Source organism: Apostichopus japonicus, chromosome 2 (genome assembly GCF_037975245.1).
Source record: "Apostichopus japonicus isolate 1M-3 chromosome 2, ASM3797524v1, whole genome shotgun sequence".
NCBI classification, from domain to species: domain Eukaryota; kingdom Metazoa; phylum Echinodermata; class Holothuroidea; order Aspidochirotida; family Stichopodidae; genus Apostichopus; species Apostichopus japonicus.
In genome coordinates this window covers 22,621,554-22,646,418 of record NC_092562.1, presented here as the reverse complement: position 1 = coordinate 22,646,418, position 24,865 = coordinate 22,621,554, and the positions used below count along the sequence as shown (strand labels likewise).

Here is a 24,865-nt window from a genome sequence, read left to right as displayed (position 1 = left end):
AGTCCTGAAGAATCCCTTAAGTATGTGTGTTCAGTAATAAAAGTTGATCATCTGGCTTGTTGTATTGAATATCAATTTATGAACAGCTCGCGATACAATGCAGTAGCCTAGAAAAACAAATATAGTTTTAATTTATATTCTTAATTAAAGCCAGATCAGCTGAGCGTGTTTACGTTTTTGGTGTTGCATAAATGTGCCCAAATGAATCCCCTTAGCAGTTGTTTACTATGAACTTGAAACTAAGCTGCGCTATAATTAGTGTGTACCGTATTCATGCTATCATACATAAAATTGGTGTGTATTCATGCTATCATACATTCATACATATACAGTAATTTTTTCAGAGCTTCGTTTTTCGACCTGCGAGTTGTACTTTCAGTCAAAAATCCCAGTTAACGAACATCTACCGCGTGACCACGCATATCTATATATGTGTATCGTACCACACGCCTATTAAAAGCCCCATTGATTTATGCACTAAATCACAAAATTTTATGTCTTGATAGAAGTCCTCACTAGCTAAACGCTACCCATCACTGGATAGCTGATAAGTTGGCTATTTATGGTACCAGCAATTTTCCGTATCATGACCGTGCAGATTTTGTTTTGCTATGAGAGTCTGAAGTTTTCGTCGCTGGTAAACAAACCTCTTTACACAGTAGTAAACAATTTGCGTACGCTGCTCCTGGAAAGCCCAAAGGGGTCTAAAATTGCCTCAATGAACCCGATTTTGCACCATACATACTTCCATACATGCTCTTCAACATACAAGCCACTTAAAATCAGATCCTGATTTATAAAATATCAATATATGCTTTTTTGGCACTTTTCACGAAGGCGAATAATTGGGCGGATTGATATAGACTCTAATAGGAGTATGCCACTTTTAAATAAAACACTGGTGCATAATGTAATATTGTGACGAGCCCGCTTCCTCCGATAGTAAAACTATATCGGGACTCGCGATAGAAAGGTACTGGGATATCTTGATGCCGTATTTATGCTTCTTCAGGAGATGTCTCGAACGGAAGAAAACAATGAGTTCACACAAAAAAACAAGTTGACGAGATAGGATTTGATTATTGATTCGGTATAATTTCTTCTCTGTCGATTCTCTTTACAAATAAAACTAAATTACAATGATTTGACTTGACTTGACTCCGTCAATTACGCAATTAGAGGGAGTGATGAACTTTCGGCGGAGTGATAAATTTGCTGACCAAGTGATAAACTTTCGGCCCCATGCCCTTTTATACCTTACTTCCATAAAATCCCTCTGCGCACAATCAGTAGGCAGCCAATAACCTGACCATCCTGTATTAACTTAACGATATAAAAATAAGTGCGCTGGCACTGATCTGCCCTGATTGGTTGGGAGTTTGGAAGTCCATCCCCTTTCTATGGAAACTTCCATACCACGTGAGAGAACCTTCTCGAATGTTCCACAGACATAATGGAATCTATTTTGGGAAAAGGCCCTGTACCAAGATTCAATAAGATAGTTAAAAAACTTCTCGTGGGAAAACTGAATCCATGACCTAGATAAATACATAAGAGGCCTGTAAGGTGTCTGGATGGAGTGTTTCGGTAACATCAAAGAGATGGTATCACTATTTCATAACATCCCCCTCAATCTTTTAAAATTTTTGGATACTCCAAAATTTTAACATCATACTGCTTTAACGTATCATAATTTCAAGAAGGTAGTGTAAGCACATTCATTAATATTCATTGACTTCAATAAATGGTCTTCATGTATCTCAAAGGTTAACATCTTGGTTACGAATTATTAAAATGATCATATGGTATATACATATTGACACTATCTCCATGAAATTTTTGTGTACCTTTTCAATATTGATGACATCATATGATGTAATCTAAAAAAAAAAGAAGATATCATTAAGATATCTGAAAGTTACATGACACAGCAAAATATGCAGTATATATCTCTTACAAAATACATTTATGCATTTCATACATCAATAATACATTTTTATCAAAAGTGAAATCATGCCGTGATTTGGGGTGAGATCAGAGAATACTAGACTTAGTTATCTTTTAACTGAATAGAAAACCTTGGCGTTCCATAAAAAATTTTGTACATTAAAAAAAGAACCTTAAAATATTACAAACTCATTTACAAAAAACCTCCTCTTTAATGAAGTCATAGTTTCAAAACTGCTTTGAAACCTTGTGAATCATATACATCCACTTCAAGAAAATCAACAAAATGTGACTCGATAGCATGGTGACCCTAGGTATGCACTCCGAAATGATAGTCTAGTAAAGTACCAAAGTACTAGATATTCGATACCATAAAAGAGACCCCATAGACTATGACATTTACAAATCTTTCTTCCAATTTAACATAATATTACTTACATCTTGTCTTTTCAACTTCATGATGAAATTTACTTTTGCATGAATATTTGAGGAAAAGAAAATATATACATAATTTCCTCAAAAGATCTATACTTTCATTTGCTTAGATAACTTGCTGTAAGCAAAAGTTGCATATCACCAATGCTGTCTCTAAATAGCCTTCAATATAACATCAATGATGCAATGTAAATATCCTTAAAATATTTCTCAATATATGAAAACCCATGTTGCTAATATTCCGGATATGTTCTAATTGCCGGGTAAACGTTTGAACGAATCCATAAGGAGAAATAAGGTATACTCATTACACATTTGTTACAAAAGATGAAACTAGGTCACTTGGTGGTGGTTTTTTAACAATAAAGCTTATATTGTTACACCATACAGTACAATGACTTCCACTTAATAGGTATGCAGGTAAATGCCATGACGCATTCCATTCATACAATCGTGGGTAAAACACCTGTTCATCTGAACTTAAACAATTATGCAGTTATACATATTAACCATATAATGTTTGCAACATCCTGCCTGGATTGCCTGTAATGTTCAATCCCTTTTCATGGAGAAAATTCATTATTTCCCCTGTGTTAGAATATTTTCCTACATTCCACCAAAAATCATGACTCTTAAAGCCTGTTGGAAAACATGGTGTCTGATAGGTGACCAGAACCTGTAATTCACCCAATTTATATCGAGCACGTTGGACTTTCATGTCTCCTTGTGGAGCATTTGCAAAAACTTTCTTTTGCCTTAATATGCTATCTCTGATGGAAGGATATGGAAGTGCTAATCCTTCATTATGTGCTCTATTCTCTAGAAAGGATGCAACATTCATTGGCTTAGTGGTCATAAGACACATGATGTGATCTGAAGTTACCCCTGGCAAAATGTTACCAAACTCATCATGAAACTCAATATGTGCATCTTGCATGACATTAACATTTTCTGCGTTAGAAGTGTTACTACTCAAAACATTTCGCATTCGTGCAACCTTTTCACTTGATGAACCCTTTGTCTTCAAGACATTCCGCAATTTCTGAATGTTAGTGATATTCTTAGTTTCAGAAGATGCTCTTACAAAACATGGTTTAAGCCTGTTATAATTGAATACATCACTAAGAATTTCTCCTTTGAGAGTGGCCAACAAATAATGAGTCCTATCTAAAACTTGATGGATCACTAATGGTCCACACCATTCTGCAGCAATTTTGCGAGAGTTCGCAGTCAAGGAGGAAGACGTTGGCTTATATAGATACACTAATTGACCCGTTGAATAAATTGCACCTTTGTCCAGTTTTGCACTTATCTTAACATTTTGAGCATCTTGTTGCTTCTTTTGTAAGACTAACATTACTCTTGACAAATGATCAAATCGTTTCTTTAACAATGCAGCATATTCTCCATGAGATTGTGATAATCCTGCCATTGGATTGAATGATAAATTTGTAAGATTTGGTGGCTTACGTCCAAATGCAAGTTCAAATGGGCTATAGTTACCTAACTGAGGAGAGGAAAATGTGTTATATGCATAGGCTGATGTTGGGACAAATCGTACCCAATCCGTACCAAACTGATTTAAGTTCACTTTGAGGAAATTTGAAAGAGTCTGAATGTGTCTTTCAACCTGTAAGCTTCCATGATTGCTTACACTGATGAAGTTTTGTTCAATGCCTAAAGCTTTACTTAAGAGCTCCACTAATTTTCCTGTAAGAGAAGCTGCCGCATCACTTATGATACAAGACGGTGGACCAAAGGTTGTAACTACCCTCTGCAATAATGCTTCACATATTGTTTCAGCATCAAGAGTCTTAAGAGAAACACATACAACAAATCTAGTGATCTCATCACAAACAACCATCAAATGTTTAAATCCTGTAGTCGTTGTGGGCATAGTCTTGAAATCCAGACTAAGTCTGTCAAAAGGACGATAAGAATCAGGAATGCGAGCATGATATTGTCTCAATTTGTCCGGTTTCTTACGGAATTCTTGACAACGGAGACATGCCTGAATATAATTACTGATGCGTTGAAACATATTGCGCAGATAGAAATGCTGTCTAATGGTCAAATATGTACGCATTACACCCTGATGATTACTTAACAAGTCATCATGATATCGAGATATTATTTGTTCTACCATAGTTTCAGGTACGACTAACTGAAGAGTCATCTTAGCATCATTAGTCTCATGCAAAAATATCCTGAATAACAAACTATTACATAACAAATAATCCTCTGCTTGAGAACGAACAGTTCTAGCATGCTTAGCATTACTTGGAATAATGTCATGTGCAAGAAAATCATAAATTGGTTTGTAGTAAGGACAAGTTTGTTGTTGAATTTGCAACTCTTTTACATCAAATGGCAGATCATAGTTTTTGATCAGCTTTCCTTGAATTGCCTTCATGACTTTATTCAATTCCTTTTGTTTTGGAATGTGCCCTGTAACCAAATGATCAATGTTTGTTATGACTGGCTTTGGCTGAGCAAATAATTCTGGTGGTGGTTCTCTGATTACCTCTTGCACTCTATGTCTACTCTGATCCACTAATCTTGGCTCTGAAGGTTGAGAAACACTTGTAAAATTTGGCACAACTAATATGTCTGGGCTAAATGTATGTCGATTTTCACTCGGCATAGTAATAGTAGGCCTTTAAATATATGTTTCTCTCTTATCAGTAGAAATTACTGGTGTAGTCTCTTCTGTGACTCAGATTGTGGTCTCTGTGTAGCATAATCATGTGTTGCCTTAGGAACGGATGTCCTTTTAACTCTATTTGTTGATACTTTGGCTGGGGAATCCTGCTTGGACTCCTTTGTGACTTTATTTGGAAATAAATCTGGAACTTTAACTCCCATTGACCTTGCCTTTGACCTTGTCATGATTGGATTAAATGTCTCCTTAGGTGGAGTTGAAAAATCCTCATAAGAACTGACCTCTGGAGCAACCTGATCTATTTCAGAGTGAAATTCCTGTGGTGCTCTAGACAAATAGTCTGCCAAAACCAATTCTGAGCCCTTTTTGTAACCAACCTGAAATGTATATTCTGACAATTTGAACAGAAGTTTACGTAAGCGTGAAGTTGCTGGTTCTTGTTTTGACTTAAACAATTCAACAATGGCTGAGTGATCAACATATGCCTCAAATTCTACATTTTGCAATAAATGTTTGAATGCTGTCACATTAATAAATAGACCCATCATTTCTAATTCAGTGACACTATACCTCTGACATGCTGGTGGTAATATCTTAGAGTAATATGCAATAATATTCTCTTTGCCATTAACTCTTTGTGTCAGGTACGATCCTGTTGCTACTCGTGATGTGTCGCTATATAATACAAAACGACCATATTTCTGTGGCATATGCAGTATAGGTGGATTACACAACAATTCTTTAATACTTTGAAATGCACACTGATGTTCCTCTGCCCATTTAAATACCTTTCTCTTACGACTCAAATGATGTAATGGTCTCAATAGTGCTTGAATATTTGGGAAAAACGAAGCCACATAATTAACTGCACCTACAAATCGTCTTACTGACTTAACATTGTGTGGTTTCGGTGTGTTCCTGATTGCTGCACATCTGTCATGCAAAGGTTGGATACAAGCCTCACCTTCTGGGGTTATTGAGAGCAAATGTCCCATATATCAGACTGAATTTTGAAAAATGCTACACTTTTTCGGAGAGATTTTCAATCCGTTGTCCATTAAAACCTTAAAAATTGCCTGTAGGTGTTGTTTGTGAGATCGTTTGTCTGCACTGTACACAATAATATCGTCATGATGAGCAATACAGAACTTATTTGAATTTGGGATCGTTGCCAAAATATCATTAATTTGCGACTGAAAGATTGCTGGAGATAAATTCAATCCCTGTGGTAAGCGTTTATAATAATAATGCTTTCCTCCATGAAATGAAGCAATACCCGTATACTGTTGTGCATGAACACTAAGTGGCAGACAGAAGAATGCAGACTTCAAGTCAAGAACACCCAAAATTTTGGCTCCAGAGTACCCTATGGTACGGATGGTCTTATTCAGTAATGGAAATGGGTGATTGAGACGTTTTATTCTACTGTTCAAGTAGCGAAAATCTGTGACAACCCTTTTGTCTTTTGTTCCCTTCTTTGGAATGAGGAAAACCGGTGAGGTATAAGACTGATGTCCTACCGCTAAGATTCCTAATCGCACTAATTTGTCAAGCTCACTGGCGACAATGACTTTGTCCTCATCTGAAAGTCTATAGGGACGTATGTAAAATGGCTCATCATTAGTAAGCGTAATATCAGCCTCATAATTTGGACAGTGAGATAATTCACCATAAAGAGAAAATGCATCTCTATGTGAGTCTAGAAATTCATATATGCTCTCTGTTTCTGAAGCATTTAGAATACTTTGTTCCAAATTAATATTATCTCTCATGATTTCCTGTTCGGATTTGGAAACCAGGGGATCATCGGCTGTCAAATGTGGATATCGATGTAAATTATATCGTGTAATTGCATCACGATTCTCTTTAGAGTTTGAATTGGTTCGAAAAAGAGACGGTTTTTCGATGTCTCTCATGACATTGAGAAAATCTAGAGAATCAGTAGGTATGTCTTCTGTGACCGTAATGATATCTGCTAAATCTAAATGAGCCACTGTGCGAGAAGGATTCAGAAAAAATTTCTGGTTACCCATGTTCCTTAGTAGAATCTTTGTTCTACCTTTATGCATTTTCACTAACATTCGTGAAGGACACATACGAGATATTAGAGGAAACGGTTTAATAACCACATCTGCATTTCGTGCATATAGTGGAAGACGTCCCTGTACAGTAATGTATCTTTGCTGACCTGGGTAAATAACAAATCTCTGCACTGGCCTAAGGAAAACTTTGGCTTGTTTAATTCTAAAACAGTTTGTGGTAAAGTCCAAAGATCCATTCAATTCCTTCAGAGTTTGACTACCTAATATTAAGTCAATACCTGTCAGGTTTGCAGCAATTAAAGCAGAAAGCTGAAATTCATGACCTTGAATTTTGACCTGAAATGTTATCGTGCTATACGCATGAATAAACTGACCATTACCCAACTTTAGGTTTACTACATCAACTGAGACTGGTTGTATAGAGGATAAATACTTTGAATTTTGCACTGTAGAAGAAGAAATGATAGAGCGTGTCGCTCCACTATCAAACAACAATGAAATTCCTTTACCATCATGTAAAGTACCTCTTACAAAATTACGTGTGTCCAGTTGAATATCCACACTACGGTCGTTCCCTGTATATCTAGAACTAGGAATATTACTATTCTTCCAAATATTATTTGCTTTACGTTTCGATCTTCCTTTACTTGGTACATTGTCTGGAGTCACTGTATGATGAGTGCTATCATAAGTGCTCCCTAATGAAAATTCTGTGTTGGTACTTTGTTTACATTAGCCTCCATTTCATGACTTAGGCGAATTTGACAATATTGTGCAAATGACCTCGATTTTGGCAGTAGTAACATGTAATTGAAGGATTAAAATATGGTAACCTTCGCCTGTTATTATTCTGACCTGTCCTAGGACCACGAGAATCACGAGAACTATATCTTTGCCTCATATCTTTTGGATTGTCTTGCGATTCTGACCTACGTGACTGATCAAACTTAGTTTCTAATTCCTGAATTTTGGTACACAACTCGTGTATCTCAGAAGATGCAGAAATGGTAGAAGTCTGAACAGAAGACGCTTTGTCGTGCATTGCCATAAATGGTTCGGAAGAAACTGGGGGTTGACTTTGTATTTGTAAGTCAAAATAGCACTGTACTTTCATGACCAAATCTGCAATTGTTGCTTTTGGTGATGCAGACATTAACACTGCTGAGCGACATTGCAAAGGCAGGGTCGAGATGAATTTATCTCTAATTTGGTCCTCGCCATAGCTTAATTGTGCTGCAGCTTTTGAAATTTTGGCCAAATGAGCTTGAGCTGTATCACCTGGCGTATAGCTTAACGCGTGAAATGCCTGTGATTTAGCGTAAGAAGAAGTTCCTGGACTGAAACGAGCAAGGAATTGCTTGCGCAGATCAGCAATAGTTGAAAAATTTTTGTTTTCAATCCAGAGTCTGGCCTGGCCTTTAAGTGTTCGCTTAAATATGCGACATATTTCATTAAATTCTTCCGCTACAGCCTCAGGGGTGGTTTGGGACGGCAATTTATGCACCTCTAAATAATCTTCAAATCCCAAATAATGAGCTTCGGCTAAATCTGCATCAATTACATCGCCCTGAAATCGTGATGGCAAAAAATCAGTGGGCCTATGTTTCTGCATAACATTAACAGAGGTAGAAGTTTCCTGTTCACTGACGGACATTATGCTGAATAAAATTAGGCTAGTTATGAGTATACAACATGAGCCTATACTTAATTGAACACACTATCGACCGTTATTAAATACAAATAACAAATATGCAATACATGGACACGATTAAAATAACTTATCCTTACACTCTGATCTCAAATAGGGGTTGTTGGGATACAAATTGGCATGATTTCACTCACCCTTAAGTTTAACTAAGAACTGGTAGTGGAACTGCAAACGATGATTGAAGTCCCTCGGTTAGCAGTAGTAGTAGCGGCAGGTAGTAGCAGGTAGGCCTACATCTCGTAGTAACTTCAGATTCGTTCGCCGTTAACATCGGGTAGAGTCTAGGCTAGGCTTAGATCGCGAAAATGTTCAGTTCTGATGTTTAGAGCTGTAGTATGCTACGTACTAGTTGCGCGAATGTTCAAACGCGAACTGCATGCTGGGTTGATTAACGTTAGTGTACAGATCAGTGGTTCCGGTGTACAGACTTAGGCTAGTATAGGCCGTCTTCCCTCGTAGAGTGTTTCCGTTAGGCTAGGTCGTGAACATACGTTGTGTTCCTCGTTAGGTCTTCGGGCCAAAAAAAAATCACCTGTTCGTTATTGAACATAACGAACGAAAGTTGTGAAAAGTTCCGTTACCGTTTTGTTCCTGAAGAAAGCAACCGATCTCCACCATGTAATATTGTGACGAGCCCGCTTCCTCCGATAGTAAAACTATATCGGGACTCGCGATAGAAAGGTACTGGGATATCTTGATGCCGTATTTATGCTTCTTCAGGAGATGTCTCGAACGGAAGAAAACAATGAGTTCACACAAAAAACAAGTTGACGAGATAGGATTTGATTATTGATTCGGTATAATTTCTTCTCTGTCGATTCTCTTTACAAATAAAACTAAATTACAATGATTTGACTTGACTTGACTCCGTCAATTACGCAATTAGAGGGAGTGATGAACTTTCGGCGGAGTGATAAATTTGCTGACCAAGTGATAAACTTTCGGCCCCATGCCCTTTTATACCTTACTTCCATAAAATCCCTCTGCGCACAATCAGTAGGCAGCCAATAACCTGACCATCCTGTATTAACTTAACGATATAAAAATAAGTGCGCTGGCACTGATCTGCCCTGATTGGTTGGGAGTTTGGAAGTCCATCCCCTTTCTATGGAAACTTCCATACCACGTGAGAGAACCTTCTCGAATGTTCCACAGACATAATGGAATCTATTTTGGGAAAAGGCCCTGTACCAAGATTCAATAAGATAGTTAAAAAACTTCTCGTGGGAAAACTGAATCCATGACCTAGATAAATACATAAGAGGCCTGTAAGGTGTCTCGATGGAGTGTTTCGGTAACATCAAAGAGATGGTATCACTATTTCATAACAATAAGTCTCCATATAGCCTGCACGCTGTCACATTGGTTCACGGTTAACACTGTTCTGTGAGTGGTTATAGTTTCTCGACCCATCGTCTTGAATAGTGATTTTGCCCCCTCTAATCTAAAATATTTCTCGACATAACATAATATACTTATCTACCCTATACGATGAAAAGTAAGGTCATGCTCTACAGATAGTGTTCGGTTAACCGTTGTTATGACGGTTTGTTACAAATAAACCTAAATGTTCTTACGTTTTTGTTTTGCCTTTAGACATCTCTATCATAATAACATCGAACACATCGAACCAGAAGCATTTCCACAAAACGTAGGATTGCTGTAAGTTATGCCGGCTAATATACGTGTTGGATCATTGCTGCATTTCCAAGTCACGTGATTGTTTTAATTCTTTTTTATTGGAAGTTGGGAATTAGCACTGCGTATTCGCCTTTATTAAACGTTATATGCACATATGCTTTTTTCGTCTCTTGTGTAACTGTACGATATAGCTACACAGCTCTTTATGCAGTCGCATACATCTTCGTATCAGACGATGAGATTAGTACGGCGACTGTGTTTGATTGCATGTAATGTCACGTGATCTGAATGACGTCATGACGTATCCGCCTATTATGCTGGTCGGTGATAGGAAAGAGTTGTCTATTTCATTTATAACTGTCGTGTAATTCACAGTACACTGTTCACATTATTTGAGTAGGCGTAAACCATATTTGGTGAACCATAATTCACAATTTGATATTTTACTTATAGTTAATGACAGAGCAATCTGTTTCAAAGATGATGTAAACGGCAGGATAAATCTCTACCTATTAATGTTGGGATTATTTATTGTGCAACCCTTTAAGCCTCAGAACACGTGCTGTATATATCATAGCTACGGCTTCCAATGTTCAATCGTAGCCAACGTTGATGCTGAAACCGTTTGAATATATATATATATATATATATATATATATATATATATATATATATATATATATATATATATATATATATATAGATGAGAAAACTCGCGCGTTACTGAAAGTATAGACGTGTTTGTGTGCTGTAGAATATAACGACACAATAGATCTTAGAACTAACAGGTGTTCAGATAGATGTGGGATGTTCACTATTGAGTAATTTACTTATTTCATATCATTTTTTTCAACAGGTCTCTTAAGGGCAACAAGATACAAATATTAAGAGAAGGAATATTCTATGGCATGACAAAACTCCACCATCTGTAAGTTTCAGCGATATGTCACAATGCATGCACAATGAGATAAGTGCAGGTGCGAGGGCCAGGAGATACGGACAGAGTCGGTGCCTGGTCAGTTAGGAGATCCAGTGAAACATTAGAAAAGAATAAATGTATTCTCGCTGTTATAGTTGACGATTGAGAAGACCTTTTAATAAATTTGCTCCCGTGTGCACCATGGCTCTCGACGTCCCTGGGCATAGGTCCATAGCAAACAAAAACATCCATTTGCCCTTCATTTACCAATAACGTTACAATTATCGAGAAAAGGTTGCAATTTGCATACACTGATCAGGAATCGAAGAATATTTTTCTTTCACAATTTTTTCGTTATAATATTTTAGGAATTTACAGGATAACAGAATCACCTACATCGAAGACAACGTTTTCGAAAATTTAACCAATTTACAGGATTTGTAAGTATTATGGATTGCTTCTCCTATCAGCAGAAAAATTAGAAATTTTGCTGGTATAGTAACAGTGTGGTGTGTACAAGCACGTGTTGCGTGTATTTGTATTACGTGCGATTGTATAGATATACTAGTGATATGCGATTGGAACCATGGTATCCCAAAGCTATATGATACGTTGAACATATCTGGAAATGACATATGGAGGCAACTTGATTGAACATACGAAAATTGTATTTCTTGGGGGGGGGGGATATGATTTAATCAAAGGTCACATATATGAGGTCATTAAAAGGTCAACAAAGTAAAAATATGACAAACCAAAAACTTGACAGAGATAACATTAGACATGCTCATGAATTAATTCACATAGTCAATAGTTTATATAGGAAGCGTGGACTTTCGTCGACAATGGAGCTCAGTTGAGGCTAGCATACGATAAGAAAAAAAAAAACGGCCAGCATGCCTAATGCATGATAAGGCATGATAAGGATGATAGGTCACGAGTGACCGTGCAATGAACGATATACATATCAGGTTGACCCAAAGCATGGAGAGAAGAAATTGTGTTGAAATGTGAAGTTCATCGATCCGTAGTACATTTTTCTACTCTGGTTTGTTCTTAAACAGGAACCTGGAAAATAATAATCTCATCGTTTTAAACGCCTCAACATTCTCAGGTTTGGAAAACTTGAAATACATGTAAGTAACGTGAATATAACGACACCTTGATATAACAATAATAATAATAATAATAATAATAATAATAATAATAATAATAATAATAATAATAATAATAATAATAATAATAATAATAATAATAATAATAATAATAATGGTGATAATGATGACTGAAGGTGATTTTGTGATATACCCCCCCCCCCTCCCTCTTAAATCAAAGTCACATGTCCCTTTGCCCGTCAGAGTTGCACCCGTCCCACCGCATCTGTATAGACCAACCACATGGAACAACATTGTTACAAGATAAAGTTCAGCAAAAAGTAAACGGACCCCTTACTGTTGTGAAGTCATTTGATATGAAACGATGATGCCGATGCAATGCACTATTGTCAATTTCATCAGGTTGTACATAATTCAGGTTTGATATCTGCACAGTATAAATAACGTACCATGTATATGTACAGCCATATTGTAGTATAGTTGCACTGGAGCGTTATACTGCCTATTCAGTCATGCGGAACATATGCAGACTATCTCACGTTCTCTTTTCTTTTTGCACCGACAGCCATTTAACGTTCAATAAACTGACTTCTATTCAGGATACGGCATTCCAACACTTACCAAAGTTACAGTACATGTGAGTTTAAATACCGTCATATTTAATTCAGTTCACACCTAGTAGATTTAATACTTCCTTACAGGGGGGTATAGGAAGCTTCAAAAAAGTGCGGGGGGGGGGGGGGGCACAACGTCAGAGGGGCGCTTTCTCATTCCACAACCACCACTCGTTATGCTATAAACCGATACACACCGGCCATATCACTTAAATATATATATATGTGTTGGTATGCTATCAATACTATTATGGTGCACGTGACCCTATCAACCTACTTCTGTACAGTATAGAATAATATGCTAGTAGAATGAGCTGCAACAAAAAAGATATGGGATGCCAGTTTAAAAATAGCATGTACAGACTAAAAATAAATAATTAAAATAAAATATTAAAATTAACAAAGGCTTAAGATATCCAAAAGACAGTTCTTCATCAAAAGGGCGCATTTTATTTGCCAGTATGGTACATTTGCTATTTTTGAAAATAAGGGGGTCGGGGCACATGTCCCCAGTGCCCCCGCCTGGCTCCTATCCCCTGCTCCCTTATATAACTTTATTTTCACTTTCCCACTATCTTTGACCATGCAATATATAGAGACATACCTATACCATATACAAACGACCGTGTCGCTTGTAGTTAGTTATGTGTATCATTTGAATGATGAACTGAGTTGATATGAGTGTAGTTGAAAGGGCAAATTTGTTTATAGAAAGAAAGTATTTAGAGTGTGAAACAAAATTATTGATTACGTTTTGCTGATTCATGTTTCCATTTTAACATTACTATTATTAAGTTGAAAAGTCATCTCGTCACGCAATATGATTGGCATCCCCCGGCCCCCCCCCCCATTCCAAATGAGAACTTAAATCCAAACAGCTTGAAATATGTGACATTGTTACCGAACAAGGCTAGTTCTCGTGCAAACGGTATATCCGAGAGTGTCTCCGTCAGTTGGCTAAGACGAAGTGTAGTAGGCTAGGCCTATCTGTGTTTTGTATCTTTCATTCACTAGTTATAACGCAGTCGTGATCACGTGATCACACTCCACGTGTAAGATTGCTATAGGACTGAGAGTGCATCAGTTCAGTAAAGTTGGTTCGATTCTTTAGGCTGGTTTCTATCTTGGGTGATTGTTCTTGAAAAGTGTTACTAATTAGATGAAGGCACCCTGGTTCCTGCACTAGACGTAACACCGTCGTGACCGTTATATATCTTGGTTGACTTTTCTCTACCAGTTTACATACTAAGATACAGGAATGGTTGTACTGGACTAGACATAACACCGTCATGACCACGTGGCCACAGTCCCAGTGTAACATGCACACTAGGTCTGGGAATGTATCTTTATACAATGTCCTTGGATTGGTTGTCGTGGCCAGACGTTATTTATCTTGGTTGACTTTTCTCTACCAGTTTACTAAGATACAGGAATGGTTGTACTGGACTAGACATTACACCGTCATTACCATATGTTTACAGTCCCAGTGTAAGATGAGCGTATATGAAAGCAGGGAATTTGTTTTGGTTTTCGTGAACATGCTTTATCTTGGAAGAATTTTCTTCAAATACTTATGAGTGTAGATGGTGAAACAAAGTTTCCTTTTCTGGTGTTTATGCTCTGCCTTAGCTATACAATTTCTCGATCAGTCAATGAAATGGAAATTATGCTGATGAACAGAGGAACTTACCTTCACTAGATGCTCTTACAGGTCATTGTCATATTATAATTTAGCTATACATGCCGCGCATCTAAGACTGGACAACGAAAATCGTCATTGGTAACATTTTTGATATTATTTCCTGATAGTGATCTAAGCGGCAATCCATTGGTTGTCATCGAACCGGGTGCTTTTACATCTATTGAGAGTCTGGAAACACTGTAAGTATATTAAGAACGCCTGGTCAAATATTAATAATAATAATAATAATAATAATAATAATAATAATAATAATAATAATAATAATAATAATAATAATAATAATAATAATAATAATAATAATAATACATAATTTTTATATTAGCGCCAAATAAACTATGAAATAATTTCTCTTAGAGCTTAACATAATAATAACAATTATAACATTTATGCTTTGGTGAAAAGATACGTACTAACAATGATAGTGTGGAACTTGGTAGGTTTCTGTTTCATTTCGTGCTCAACTTGGCAGTATTACTCTTCTGGTTTTGCATTGACAAAGTTCATCTTCTTGTCAATACACTGGTACATATAGGTAGGTATACGACGTGCGGTACAATAACTGGTATATCGCTGTTCAGACCTTTAATTCTTGCCGGGTATTGTGATATAGTGACGACGAGAGGTGCTGAAAGGCTATTTCTGACCCATTCCCCTCGTCGATTCGTTACACTTTGCTTCATTCCACTCCATGACAATTCCTAATGTTGAGATCAAATCCCAACTATCAGGAGCTTATCACCTAGCTAATAAATTGTCAGTCTATATAGTTTTCGAAAATTTGCTAATAAAAGTTGTTAAGACGATTTAAAACAGCTCTCTTAGTTGATTTTGATAGATTTTGAAACATTTTTTAATCTCGCATTAGATTTAGATTTTAATCTGGCTACTGATGCCAGAATGTACCTTGTAAAAGTCCTGCTATCTTAAACTGTTCCCTCTACCATTAATACGTCAAATGCCTTCTAAAGAGAATAATTCCTTTTCACTTTTTTTTTGCAAAAACTGCCGTGCAACCTCTGTCATCTTTTCGTAGGTTAAAAAATCCAGTGAGATATGCTATCTTTGGGGCTAACCTATATATACATACAATCCATTTGAAGGCATTAATGTTGCTATGATGTATCTTTAATTTCCTCTAATCTTTACTTTCATCAGGTTAATCCAGTCGACAGATTTACAGATTCACGATAAAGACATAACAAACGGACTTCAATCTCTGCAACTCTTGTAAGTAGAAACCAGGCACATTCGTTTTTTATTGTGGTGACTATTTAAAAGCACTTGACTATTACTTCATTACCTCAAGGCGACGGCATATATTTACTTCATGTCGGATTAAGTCTTGGATAACACAAGTCACATTTTACAGTTTTCAGGATATTCAGCTTAAAATATGTTAATTCTCTGGAATGCTAATTTAAGGCTATATTTATGATGACGCCGGGCTGAAAATAATGAGTGCTGATGTCTATACGGTTATTTCTAAATTTATAAGTGGAATAGAATTACAATTTGGAATGATGGAATGGTCTGCCACGTAGCCAATAAACTAATGTTGTGCATTAAGTAATCTTTTCCCGTGTATTTTCACCTTGAAAAACACACACACGCACACGCACACAAACCAGAACACCCAAACGAACCTTTGTTAAGTCCTTGTTATTTTTTGATTCACGAATGCTTCGTTATTGGCGTAGGCTACTTCCATATCAAAATATGTTTTATTTCTGCTTCATTTTCATATATACAGAGTTGCAGATAATTTTGGAATTTGTTGTCTCCTAAGCCCGGACACAGAGTGCAACACACCGCCGTCAGCTTTCGCTACCTGTGAAGGGATATTTCGTACTCCACTTCTGCGCGCGAGCGCATGGATAGTATCGTTGTGCGCATTGGTTGGAAACTTTATAGTACTCATCATGCGCGTTACCAACAAAAGAAGAATTCGTGGTGTTAATCCAGCTAATATTCAAAATAGATTTATTTCAAATCTAGCTTTCGCAGATCTACTTATGGGGTTATATCTGTTCATTCTTGCAATATCTGATGCTAGGTTTGGCTCTGATTACTTCCTACATTCGAAGGAATGGAGAGACGGTGCTATTTGTAAAACCATTGGATTCATCGGAGTATTATCCAGCATTGCGTCTGTTCTCATCCTGACAATAGTAACTCTGGATAGATTCCTCTGCGTTGTGTTTCCTTTTGGTAAAGTACACTTCCATTCAACGTCAGCCTACATTGCTGTTGCGGTGGTATGGTTCGTAGCTACGGTCTTAGCTTTGACGCCCGTACTCCTAGCCGATAAACTCGATGGCTTTTATGGTCTCTCTGACGTTTGCTTAGGGTTACCCTTAGTAACCGACGCTAAGGAATTAAGTACACGGTGGATTCAGGACGACCTTTCTGGTTACAGATTTGAGTTTGTAGAATCCGAAGAGCGTCAGGGATGGATATATTCTCGGTTTTTGTTTATTTACTTCAATACGATATGTGTTATTTTAATTGCAGTCTGCTACATCGCTATGTTTATCTCTGTACGGAAGTCTGCCCGGCTCTCTCAACGGAATGAGACGGCGAACCAGGAGGTGACGATGGCCCTACGAATGTCATTAATAGTAGGCACTGATATGCTCTGTTGGGTGCCAATCATTATCTTAGGTATCATATCCCACGGTAGTGTCGAAATCCCAGTTGCCCTCTATGCTTGGATTGTTATATTCATCCTACCAATTAATTCTGCTGTTAATCCTTTCATATTCACATTTTCTTCACTAAAGAGTTCTAAACGGTCGACCGCGAGCACTATCAGTAATGGAGAGCAAACTAATAATATTCAACAGCCTATGCTGTCTCTCGCGAGACTTAAGAACGTATTTCGGTCTAATGGCAGGGATTATGAATGTAATAGCGGCAATTCACACTCATACACAAAACCTACAGAGGGTGAAACAATATGAATTATTACATGGAACGCCAAGAGTATAGGAGTGGAAGAAGAACACCATTTCTGAGAAATGTGAACTGTTACGTAACTCAGTGTTGCTGTTTTACACGACACTGTTGCTCTCATGCCTCTCATGTTTATATAGAACTTTCTGATATTACTTTGACAAAAACATTGGTTCAGCAGAGTAAAAGAATACAATGATATGATGTTTGGTGTCAATAACCGTTTATTCAGCAATATGTGCTTTCGCATTTCGCGTTCCGTACTATCAGTTCATACTCTACATAAAGGTAAAGGAGGCAAAGAAAGGTCAAACGGATATTATTGTAGCAACCTATTCATGGCTGACTGTACAAAAGTAAAAACGAGAGAATTAAATTGCGAGTAAGGATTTATAAAGTGGTATTACAACCCTACTTACTTTAATGAAGTAATGGAATTATAATTTTTAATTTCATAGGTATATGTTAGTTTGTTATACTTAACTGGTAACTCTTTACCATCATAAGCTTATCATAAGTAAAGGAGTGTTGTTTAGTCTTTTTCTTGGGGGGGGGGGAGGGGAGTGGGGTTGAGAGTGTGCGTTTGGCCCACATATTTGTTACATCTGAGGAACATTAAAATACTAAGACAGAATAATATATATTTTTGATTATGCAACATGAAGGTCATGTGATCAATTAATCCCACACAGACAATTGTGAACCACAAAGTATTCTGTATTGGATGTAAACGATAAACAATTATTGTAACCACAAACATGTCTAACTTAGATAGTATACGTTATGTTATACTTTATCGCAACGATTGAACTATATTTGTGTCATGTAATAATCAATGTGTAATTGCAGTGTTCTTCAATGTTCCATATATGATGTTAATATGTTACCAGTGTCTTGTGAATTTGATATGTTCTGTAATAGCTAGCATTAGTTAGCTTTAAACCATGATTGCTAGACGTTACCAACATACACCAAAAGGTAAATAAACAGATGAATAACATCAAAGCCGGTAAAAGTATAGGTACTTATTTAGTGAATGATTTACATATAACAATTAAGGAAAGTTAACGAAAGTTATAAGCGACTTGGTCATTTTTGCCTCACCTTTCCATTTTTTATACTTCATTTAGTTAACTTTACAGAACGACGTATATGTTTCGTGTTTAAGTGATATGGTTGAGAAATGGAATGTGAATGTTTGAAAGTGTCTTAAGGAAATTATGAAACAACTATCCACAAGATTAGTGTATTATTTCATGATCTAATTACCTATCCTAGTTTTGGTCTTTTTGGAATTATATAAGAAAGCAAATTTCGAAACCAAACCAATTAGACTGTACTGTGATTGGATGATCAAATTCAAAAACTTAATATCATATAATCATTAATTGATTCTCAGAAGAACATGTCAGGTAATTCACAGATTGATGTTACTTGAGGCAATGGACAAGCAAAAACAAATATCAAAAACAACGTCTATCAAAAGAAGAATAAAAAAAAAAAAAGAATAATTCCTTGTGGACGTGAGAGTATAAAAGGTTTGAAAAAGTAAATCACGGGTACCACGTGGTATGAAAATGATCAGTATACACTAAAAGAGGAAATAATTTTTTTCTTCTAAGTTGTGTATTCAATAGTAATTAACTGAATGTTAGAAAATATTTCAGGCTTTCGGATTTCTGAACTGTAATATCTGAGTCCAGCTTTAAAAAGTCTTACATTACGAAAATGTTTGCACAAATAAATTAATCATTAAAATGGAGTGAAGATAAGTAAATCTTGGTAAGAGCACAACAAAATATGACGTCCTTTTAAACAAAGGCCGGCTCGAAAAAGTTAACACCAGAAAAGACCATTTTAAACAATATATATATAACCATTTATATAGGAGCAGACATGCATTAGTAAAACAAAACCTTGACAAAGGTGATCCGAATTTCCTTCAAAGACGTTACATTTCTATTAAACCTATACACATCATATATTTATACTATTTCTATTTGTCAAATAACGTTGACGACCATCCCTAAGACGTAGACAATTAAACTTTCATTGTACTGAAATAATTTATAGATGGCGAAATCTGTAGGTAATTAAGGCTTTATCGATTGCGAATGCAAGCCATTTGATTAAATTGTAAATATCATATACGTAGTTTATGCTTATTTTAAGAATGTGTTTCTATGTTGATTTGGAAGATTGAAAACTATTTAATCCTCTATTTTGTTGATGAGCAATCAGGTTATGTTATATGTTTATTGTTATTTCAATATGGAAGTTGACAAATGCTTAAATATATATATATAAAACTAGAACAATTGTATTCGTATATACAAAGACGTGTAACTGAAGTGCGTGGTGAAGGTCAAAGTTACTCAATTGATGGGTCTTTGTTACTGCAACCATTTTGAAGTTATTTCGGTCACGAATAAGCCAGTTCGGCGTTTGGTCCTTAAACGTTGACCAAAGCTAGGCTGTATTGTGTAATGTTTATAAACAGTATACTAGTAGCTAGAAATCACTTGCCTGTAATATAAACAAAGAAATGATGACTAAAACCATCACAACCAAACTGCCAATCACGAGTCACTCTTGTTTCGGACATGACAGAGAATACACAGAACCATGGACACTGATTGGTCAAATTGAACAACATGTTAACGTAACTTTATCGTCGCCTAGTGAGCGAAATTTTGCGAACATACGGAGGTTTGCAATGAATGCCTAATGGACGATTAATCTAACGAAAACGTGCTGGTCTATAGTCATTGCAAATGTAACACCCTCCGGTCTATTAAAAACTGCTTGGTCGATTTCCTGGCCCTGGTTTATCATTTTCCAAAACACGTAACATATACCATACACAGCCATAGTATATGATGCCACTTGCCACAATAATAACGTTACAAGTGCCTATGTTGCAAGAGCTGAAGTAGTACAGATAACGCCGAGTCGTTACGGAAAAATACGCTTAACATTTGTTGCTTGCAACTTTATTGCAGGATGTGGTTAACTGAAATCAGTTCAAATGTTATCTCTCTTGCTCAATTCGAGAATAACGAACAAAACTAGAGAATTGTACGTATTGTTTTGAGGGAGTTTGTTACTCAAAGAGATCTATTATATTTACATGTGCAGAAATAACTGTTCGCCGCCACAATTCTTTGCAAATCTGAGTCTTGATTTTTTCCTGCGTAGCCAACCATTGAATTTGAGATTGCTATGAAGAGCGTATGTTCAGCTGACATTCCCCACCCAGTCATGTAGATGGTGTAGCGGGCTATTAATCCCAATATTGTGGCGCGCATGCGCACTACAATACTAATACATTTAAATAAAAGCGTTTCCTTCGATCGTCTCTTTGTACTTGTTGTGATGTTCATTATGTTAAGTATGAAATTTAATCATTGTCTTATTATGTGTCTCATTAGCAAAAATAATTGCCACCCCCTCCCCTCGGCACCTTCGATTTAAGCTGAATCCAATTATACTGGTCTAGGCAAAGGCGCTTTAAAGCATGAGTTTAACCATGATGTAGTGTCTTTTGCCGATGAAGACTCAGTTACCAATTTTTTCACCATCGAACACAATGTGTCCGCAGTAATGACTTCACCCTCATGCATCCATTCTACATCCGATTCATTTCTCCACTCGAAGAATGAGTTATACAAAGTATCGTTAACGTCCAGAACTTTCAGATATGAAGCAAGTGATGACATATTAAGAAAATCATTAACATGAATAAATGAATTCTTTGGTGCAACTTTCTCGTAATCACTTTTTGTAGCACCGTACACCACCGGTATCGCATCATTCTGAAAGGCGTTTCTCCACATCTTTTCTGTGATATAGTCGCCACATAAATGATTTTCCAAAGCAAGATAAAATTTGTAATCAGAGATTTTCTTCAAGCAAGTCCTATCACTACAGACTAAGTTCCCACACTTACCAAACATGTCAATGTTAATAAATTGACTTAGGTTTTTGACAAATGTAGTTCTTGGCCAAGACATGCGGTCGCAATTGGAACCGAACCAAGCGGCGAGTTTGGTTTTACCTTCAGCCCAATTTTTGTTTGGTCCAAAAGTACTTTTTGACTTCTTCAGAACACCGTATGGAATTGGAAAATCAGACGAAGAGCGATATGTTATGGTCCAATCAAAAGCACTGAGGTCCTTTGATCTAAAACTCAGTGGTGGACTTTCACGTGTCATGTAAGCGAGTATCTGACCAGTAGAACGAGCCCTGTTTAAAAGAGTGGGAAAAGACTGTTAACTTTGTACAAATATTGAAGGACATACTGTAGTATCGAAGGTAGATATTGTTTTCAACTATTGTGTTTGTATTAGAACTATATACAAGTAACTACTTCGAAATGCACTGAAGTATCGTCCTTAATCAATAACTCAAGGGTATCTTTGTCTTAATGCTATATTACTTTACTTATACCCCGAAACGTAGAATAGTACACTGAGTGTGTGACATCGCGAAGAACAGAAAAGGGACATGATTCCCAACACTGATCATTTGAATGTCTATTCCTGTTCTACGACGTCTAAGGACAGCAGCAGAACAAAGTTCCGAAAAAAGCCTTTTTTACTACAAGTTTTAAGAAGGAACATGGCAGATGACACAGTTCAACGAACACTCACATGACTACTATAGATAACATATAACATACCAATGAAGTAATAAGTAACCACATCAATGTCATAATCTAGTCGGAAATACAGTACTTTGTGCAACGATGCAATTTTCCAAACTGTAATAAAAAGCCAAGTAACCCAGTGACTAAGAAATGTGTAAATGTGTAATTTTCACATTCAATGAATAAAGGGCAACTAAATATTTCCAAACCTTTTGAAATCTAAAATATTCCAATTTCCAAGATGATGAAGTATAATCACGTGACTCTTCTTCGAGACAGAAAAGCTTCGCTGAGATGTGAAGGATACAGAGCAATTGATGTCTGGACAGTAGTATTTACCATCCCGTAGATTAAATGTTGGCCCTCCCCAGTACTGGATTTGCTTTGAACAATTAGGAAGAAGAGGGGCTCGAAAGGTTTGAGTTCCGTTGACGATTGGTATTCTATGGTACTTTATTCGTTTCGCTGCGTCCATAAAATTAAGGGATCGTTCGCTCTTCGTTGCAAGATAGCATATCATGGAACTGCATAAAACTACAACAACAAAACTTTTCGTCCTCGTTGAAAGAGCAGAACCTGTTAATGACACAGACACAAGAAATTCTATATTAACATCATGTACCACATCAGGCTGAAATATAGGAAGACCATTGTCTCAATGTCTTAAATATGTAAAAAAATTTGTCCTACGTGTAGGTTTTTATATAAAACACCCCCATTGTGTTTACAAGAAAAAGTAAACAAAACAAAAGGGAGTACGTTGTTGGCCTGTTGTTGAAAACGCAGAATGGTTATATTGTAATGTGGTAAATATCGCCGGTAGCTCGGTAGGGATGGTACTATCGTTGTCCCCGGGGAAAATTATTTGATAGTTTATTCGAAAGCCTAGCTCCAAAAAAACTCCACTCAAATAAATTATTCAAACGTTCTGTTGAATTATCCTCTTTGGGACAATTAATAGTTCAATTAAACGGAGTTAAATTACCTCAAGATATTGATTGGAAACATTAAATAGGTGTAAATTATTTGGTCATAAACTACTGATCGTGCGTACTGGGTGATTCCTTTCTAGAACTAATTTTCCTATATAATAACTACGCAGAAGTTGAAAAGTCTCGCGTTATGGGGCATCTGATCCATGGTTGGTTCAATATTATCTACTTCGGAACATCAATAACATTCAGCAAATTTATCAATGACTAAACCAATCATGAGTGAGAAAAAAAAGCAACACGCGGTCATAAGTATTAGTTATGTTTTTCTTTGTCTGAAAATACGGGCTCCTAAACTAGACCGTCGGAAATGGACCCAGTAATTATTAATGTATTTTTTCTTATTTGGACACCGTGGCAATTAACGGGGGAAAACTTGAAGGTCAAAAGTGCAAACTTGGATTAAAGACCTTGCAGGATTTTGATATGAACTTGAATATGGTATAATATCACTTCATGATAATATATAGCTTTAGTCCTAACCTCAACGCATTAGAAGAAAGTATATATCTAAGTGTAAGTATCGTCAATGAAAAAATCGTGGCAACAAAAGTTACTTCTACCAAGAAATGTGCTTCCGCTAACAACATTGTCTACAGTCCCGGAGATCGTCATCGGTTCTTGTTCTTGTTCGCGTTTGTTTTTCTTTATAGTGGTCTCGGTTATGAAAAATAGTTTTGGTGTCTGTGTGTGTTCGCATTTGTGTGTGTTCGCACTTTTGCTTTTGAACATGATCTTGTCATGCACAATCTGTTCCCATTCGTATTTGTGTATTTTTTAGTGGTTTTGGGGTCGTTTTGGTGATGTTGTTCATGGTGGTAAATGCATTGTGATGTCATGGTTTCGTTTGTGTACATTTTCATGTTTACAATTTTGGTGATGGTCATCGTCTTGTTCACGAACCTCATTTTCGTGTTTGTGTTTTGCAATAGTGACTACCATAATACTGTATAACCTTTCAGCTGGTGTAGCAGCCGGGTTACTATGAGGTTTGAAGTTACTCAACTGGTGAGACCCTGTTTCCCAGCGACCCAGCCCTGTACCAGCCATTTCGGAATACTCTCCGAATGGCCATGCTTATCGCATGTTTTGATCGATCCGATTTTAGTAGTTATTAACAGGTATAGGTAACTTAGAGCAAGGCCCAATTTTGGAAGAGCTTTCTAAACGTCGAAGACTTATATTTGCAATTATGTTCATTATATGTCACTTATAGGCATAAAGAAAGCATATGCATCAGGCATAACAATAAATGACTTTGCTCTTAAGACATCCACATTGTGTTCGTGTGTCATTGTGCTGGTGGGTAGGGCGAGGACGTGGAGGTATATGAGGAATATCTTTCCCAATAAATTAAGCAAGCAACACGAGACTGTAACTGTATAATTCCACTCAATCTTGGTTGAGTGATACTCATTGCATACACATGTGTTGGAGCTATACTACTACGTCAATATTATCATTGACAGTCACCGCAAGTCGGAATGG

The 24,865-nt window shown here is 36.7% G+C and overlaps 2 protein-coding genes across 2 annotated transcripts in view; one reads left to right on the top strand and one right to left on the bottom strand.

Moving 5' to 3' along the window:
- The window catches only part of LOC139982543 (uncharacterized), a 42,102-nt gene extending 22,904 nt beyond the window's left edge, over nt 1–19,198 (top strand). The window contains exons 9-16 of the mRNA XM_071995439.1: nt 10,391–10,456; nt 11,292–11,363; nt 11,723–11,794; nt 12,419–12,490; nt 13,035–13,106; nt 14,893–14,964; nt 15,941–16,012; nt 16,536–19,198. Coding sequence (XP_071851540.1) covers nt 10,391–10,456; nt 11,292–11,363; nt 11,723–11,794; nt 12,419–12,490; nt 13,035–13,106; nt 14,893–14,964; nt 15,941–16,012; nt 16,536–17,745 — 1,708 coding nt within the window. The 3' untranslated portion in view covers nt 17,746–19,198. The remainder of the gene's footprint in view (nt 1–10,390; nt 10,457–11,291; nt 11,364–11,722; nt 11,795–12,418; nt 12,491–13,034; nt 13,107–14,892; nt 14,965–15,940; nt 16,013–16,535) is intronic.
- Nucleotides 19,199–19,340: 142 nt separating this feature from the next.
- Nucleotides 19,341–24,865, bottom strand: part of LOC139982599 (4-galactosyl-N-acetylglucosaminide 3-alpha-L-fucosyltransferase 9-like) — a 6,459-nt gene continuing 934 nt past the window's right edge. The window contains exons 3-4 of the mRNA XM_071995534.1: nt 22,595–22,961; nt 19,341–21,982 (exon numbers count right to left, since the gene is read on the bottom strand). Coding sequence (XP_071851635.1) covers nt 21,223–21,982; nt 22,595–22,961 — 1,127 coding nt within the window. The 3' untranslated portion in view covers nt 19,341–21,222. The remainder of the gene's footprint in view (nt 21,983–22,594; nt 22,962–24,865) is intronic.